At 38.4% G+C, this 6,000-nt stretch overlaps 1 protein-coding gene across 1 annotated transcript in view; it reads right to left on the bottom strand.

Annotated features, from left to right (window-relative positions):
- Positions 1-403: 403 nt before the first annotated feature.
- Positions 404-6,000, bottom strand: part of mad1l1 (mitotic arrest deficient 1 like 1) — a 50,360-nt gene continuing 44,763 nt past the window's right edge. Inside the window, exon 18 of the mRNA XM_014985876.2 lies at positions 404-903. Coding sequence (XP_014841362.2) covers positions 754-903 — 150 coding nt within the window. The 3' untranslated portion in view covers positions 404-753. The remainder of the gene's footprint in view (positions 904-6,000) is intronic.

The raw sequence follows: 6,000 nt of genomic DNA, 5'->3' as shown, positions 1-6,000 counted from the left end.
AAGCAGCTTACCGAAATCATCGGGCATACCGCTGCTTTGGTGACAATAGAACCACACAAATACTCCCAGCCTGAACAAATGGAGCTGCCTGCTCTAATTAAATACAGTGAAACTTCATTTTGGCAGATTTAACACACACCCACCCACACACACACACACACACACACATACACACACACATACATACATACATACATACATACATACATATATATATATATATATATATATATATATATATATATGTATATATATATATATTTTTTTTCCTTTTGCATTATGTTCAAACAGCAGCTTGAATCTGAAATGAGAGGGAAGTTGCAGTTATTGGCATACTGAAACATCAATAGTCAAAGTATGCTAATCTGAAGCTCCTAATCAATAAAGTCAAGTAGAAACAAAATAATATTTTTTGTTTTATTCATTACAAAGAAATCTTTGTGCGTACTACTGGATTTTCAGTGGGAGACTGTGTTACTTCAATAAAAGATACATTTTATTTCCAAAGTTTTTTATGAGGGGCAATAATTTTAATGGCCGACAGGGCAGAAAACTTTAACATGAAATTTTGTCTATCGAGTTTTGGGAGAAAATAAAGAAAAAAAAAAGACATTAAAAGAAAAAAATGTTTTAAATTCACATTACATCAATTTCCATACAATACATATTTCAAAGCTATGATAGCCACTTGGCCATTTTAAGAAAAAAAAAAAAATCTAATTTTACACTTTTCCATTTAAGAGGTGACACTCTTCAGAAGGTGGTCTGTCGGCTGAACAGGTCCAGCGTCACGGCAGAGAGGAAGGCTGGGATGCTCTTCTGGTGGTGGAGGTGAAGGGTCACCATTTCTCCCAGAGTTTTGGAGAACTCCGTCTCCATGAGCTTCATGCTTCCATTGGAGCCCTGCAGAAAAAAATCAGACCAAAAAAAAACAAAAAAAAAAACATCCAACTATCAGGCATCTGTTTCCACCAAAACTTTTAAGACAGAGCAAGATCACTCGAAGCTGTGCTCGTCTAAAGGGAGCCGTCAAGTGTGTGTCTGCACAGAGTTGGTTGTGTGTGTGTGTGTGTATACACAACCACAGCAGGGGGAAGGGTGTCTAAGTCTGTGTGGATTAATTAAAAGGAACGAGGAGCAGCTCGGGGTGATGGAGTGAAGGAGAAAGGGATGAGGGAAAATAAAGTAATTAAAGCAATGCAGTGAGGAGCAGAGTCCCATGACACACTGAGAGCATATTGAGACATCTGAGAAACGTCCTGCATCAGAGTGTATAGAGATCTTATATCAGACAGAACATGCAGATTGTGGGAAAACACAGGAAAGTAAAAGATGAGAAATAATAATATATGTATATATATTTTTTTAAATCAGGAGGATGATGTTTAGTTTTTGTTTTTTCACACAATGTACAGCTGGCTCCACCAGAGCTCTCACAGCATCACACAGTTCATAAAATGTTGAGTCTCATTCCAACACGTTGAATCCATAACACTTAAGTAAAATGGTCGACTATAATTTCCCCAAAATGCTACATACATAGCAGCTCCCAAGTAGGCGGGCCTTGTCGCTACAACGCCTGAATAAGACGTTGATGTCTCCTTTGATTGGCTGATAGATGATGAGAGCTAGCATCATGGATGAATTATGAATACATATCATGTAACTGCTATGACCGTCGCTTCCATGATTTTCAATTACTTATCGCATCAACAAGCTTATTCACATCATTTCATTTCTTATTTAATGGAAACAAGGCAACTGCTAATGTTTATTCAACATTAGCAAAATACTGACCCTTTATGCATGACGTCACACTCTCCAGAACTCTGCCTGCATCAAAACAACCAATGTGCTACATTAAAACCAGTCTAAAACCAGACATGTGTAGCTTAATATCAATTCTATTTAGTTAATTTCACTATAAAATGGTCATGGGGTGCTGCGCTGTCGGCTGCACAGAGAAGGATCCAAACCAAGCTTATCATTTTATTGTGTATACCTTTTAATGAGGCAGCAATGGATAGCACCGAGGACTCGAAGTCCTCGGTGAAATCGCAGATTAGCAGACAAGACCTTTTACAAGATAAGAAGATTAACATTCATATACTTTATAAGTATTATCAGAAAGATATCAAATCTCGCTTAATGGAGAAGGTACGCTTCTAACCATTGATAACCATGGAGACAATGCTGCACCGTCATGTAGCCTAGCATGTAGGAACAAAACTGGTTAGCATCTCATCTTTTGTACGTTTTTAAGGTTTCTCTTGTTTAAGGGGAAACTATTTTAATGACATAGGGACATAAATCATGTGGTGTGAATTCAGGCAAAGTCAGGAATTTGATCAACACGTCAGGAGGAAAAAGGCATGAGTCGGTTTCTATACTAGCTATTTCCAACTTTTGTAAATACCTTGTATGAGCCCCAACCGGGTGTGTTATGTTCACAGACAAAATTAGCTCAACTCGAACAAGTAGAAGCCATTAAAAAACTGGGAAAAAAAACTTGGGAAAACAGTTTCAGTCAATCGGTTCAATACTCCTGTCCCTAACTTCCAACGTCCATCACGGTGCCTGGAATGATTAAGTGATGTAGTTGCAAAGGGTCAATTTGCCCACATTTGGGCACACACCTACTTATTAGGTGTGTGCGGTTTGGAGTGGCCTCTTTCTGCCTCGTCTGATTTTTTTCATTTTCTTGTTTATTTAATTTTTTTTAACTTAACATCTCATTCAGCATTACCACAGGAAATCTGTTTCGACTTGCACTGCAGGAAGTGGAAACAGGGAACTGAGCTGAGGCCCATCACAAACCTCTAATGGGTAAGAGAACATGGTTCCTGAACTAATGGCATTTGCTAGCTGAGTGCACAGTGGTTAAGTGGGTATGGAAATGCGGTGTGCAAAAATGTTTAAAAAGCACCAGACAGAACAACTTTCCGTTTCTCCCAATTTTGTGCAAAATGAAGCACAATTAGCTTCCACTCAAACGAGAGAAAACGGAACTTCCGAGGACTTCTGGTGCAATTTTAATTACCGTTGAGCTAAGGTGATTAATTTTACATGAGACTTATTGTCTCATTAGAGAGAATTTTAACAAATCCCTTCTTTGAGTTTGAAATAAAACGTGCAATTAATTTATTACACTGTCGGAGAATAATGTGCCAGACAACCCGCATGGGTTGAATTATGATGTTAGCAGCAGCAGCAGCAGCAACAGCAGCAATGCTGAATATCAGCAAGAATTCATCAGCACAACTGTGAGAAGAACGGACCAGTGTACCTGCAGAACAAGAGAAAAAAAAGAAAATGTTGTTGTTCCTAAGGTTGGTTTAGCATAACAGTAAAAGTTGGCATACTTTCTTTTAAGTCCAATAACTCTGACAACGTCCTGTTTTTGTAATAGTTTTTCCTCCAGCCATCCCCCCAGGGACCTCCGGTATAAAATTAAAAATGGAAATTAAATTAGGGAAAAAGTGGATGAAATGCAACAAAAGTCCAGAGGATTTGTTGTAAACATGTTGCAAGTCTTTTAAACTGAAACCTATTTGTAGTTGCCTTCCAAAAAGTGTTCTCCAGTCTTGTGAACCAATTTGCAAACCTTAATCCTAATTTTTTCATTTTTTCAAGCATATGGATGCTTTTTTTGGCCATAACTGTGTATAAAAATGAGCAGGTGGCTTAAAAGCTGACAGCATGTCCTAGGACTCAAAGCAGCTCCACAAGCTCAACCCGCATCACAGCAGCATAAATATTAATTTGAAATTAAAGCAGGGGAAGGCTTTTTTTATTTAAATCACCACTTTCCAAAAACATCCCAATAAACTCCTTGCATAATTCACATGCTGGACATGTTATTTTCCCCACAACTACAAAAAGCAGTGGCTCATGTCTCATAATGAAATAAACTTTCTCAGTACTTCCATCAGAGTATCCTTGGGAAACTCAGCCACATCTGGTGAATGATGTATGCGTCGGATGTAAACGGCAGAACTAAAGTGTTGGTATAAGTGACTGAACAGTCCTGTTATTGACAACATTTTTAGGCGTGACATTTAATAGGGATTATAACATTCTAGACATTTAGTTTAAACAAGCAGAAAAATTGGACACATTTTGCTGCAAAGTTTAATAGCCACATTTCCCCATTTGAGCCAAAACTTTTTTTTTTTTCATTTTAAAATCAGAAAAAAGGGAAATGCCTACTTTAGATTAAACATTAGGGTTATTCAATCCTGACCTACTGCAAACATTAAAACAAATCTGAACGGTTTACTCTAACAAACAATCTTACTTCTACCCTTTAAAAATGCAAACAAGAAAAGCAATAATGCATAAGTTAATTGCTTATTGATCAAAATTGTCATTTTTTCCTTATTTCTGATTGTCCAGTCATATATTGAAAAAATCTCTGCTCATTAAAAGCCTCAGCACTCGCTCTAAGCTTTGATGCCCTTGAGTTTACAAAAGCAAGACCTGTGGCTTGATGAGCTAGAGAAGATCCAATCCTTTCATTTCCTGCTCGATTCAAACCAGCAACTCTATCAGGAAACCTGCAGCACATTTTTTAATTTATAATGAAAATTTTACTTGTTGAATTGGAGACTGACAAATACCTTTCATTGTCACACTCCTTTAGTGTGAAACGGATAAATGAAACAAGCTGTAAAAACTTAATTTTGAGCTGATGCAGCTCATTTTATTGTTCTAAGTCTTAAAGCAATTTCCATAAGCAGTTTTTATTTGAATTTGTAATATTTAATCGGGACTGTTTAGTCTGTGTGATTCTGAAAAGAGAGATGTGTTAATACTAAACAGTAACATTCAAAAACATTTGTAAACTATTAACATTTGCTACTTGCCATTTTCATCAGCTTTTTCCATTTCAAAATGCGATACAAGATTATTTTCGTAAGATACAGCAGGAAAAGTGGCTATTGGCTGTCCTAAAAGGTGCTAAATTATGCCATTGCCTAATTTACATTTTTGCATTTTGTCACACAAATCTCCAATAACAAATAAAACTTACCGTATTTTCCGCACTATAAGGCGCACCGGATTATAAGGCGCACCTTCAATGAATGACCTATTTTAGGACTTTTTTCATACATTAGGCGCACCGCATTATAAGGCGCATAGAATAGACGCTTCATACTCTATTATTACACATCCACATTAATAAAGAAATGGTCCCCGAGTACTTTATATAGTAGGCTGGCCCAGCCGTTGTTTCACTCACGGTGTTGGTGTTGCGATATTATGCCCAACTGCTTTCTGGGTAACACAGACCAACCGACAGGCTGCCGCTGCAGTCTCTGTCTCTCTTCCCCTGCCCCTCCCCCCCTTTAAATGTATTATCAAACTTTATTAACAAACCAGTGTTCTGACAACTATCCCAGCATGCACCGCGCACTACTTCTTCTACGGGGAAAAAGAAGTTGGCGGCTGCTTACCGTAGTGGACCAACTACGTAAGCAGCCTACTGCATGTCTGTGTAAACATGACGTCTTTCATTTCGATCTGAGTTAATTAGCGTAGCATTTCTGCCGGATTTTCACAACATATCAGCCACGACAATGGACAGGGGAACCAACAAGTTCATGTCATCTTTTTTGGACGACATCAAGGTGTTTGAGCCACTGGATGCCTCCAACATTGTGCGCGTCACAGCTAAAAGCTACCGATAGATGAGGAAAACAGCAGATCCTCACACCCTCAGCATAAATATAGCTGTGGACAAGATCACTGATGCCTATTGTTCTTGCAAGGCTGGGTAAGTCGGCATTCATGGTTTTGATGGTCCACAATGTACATTAGCATATGTTTACTACTGTAGCTTGTGTTTGTGAGACGGTCACGCACGTGGTAGCTGCACTGTGACCTAAAATGGGCATTAGCCAATGAAACGCGGCCCCTGTGGTAAGGTCCGTTGCTGGACCTGTTGTGGCTCAATATTGGTCCATATATAAGGCGCACCGGATTATAAGGCGCACTGTC

Source organism: Poecilia mexicana, unplaced genomic scaffold (assembly GCF_051168715.1).
Source record: "Poecilia mexicana isolate PSO_F unplaced genomic scaffold, ASM5116871v1 scaffold_2, whole genome shotgun sequence".
Lineage (NCBI taxonomy): Eukaryota > Metazoa > Chordata > Actinopteri > Cyprinodontiformes > Poeciliidae > Poecilia > Poecilia mexicana.
This window is presented reverse-complemented; position numbering and strand designations above follow the sequence as displayed.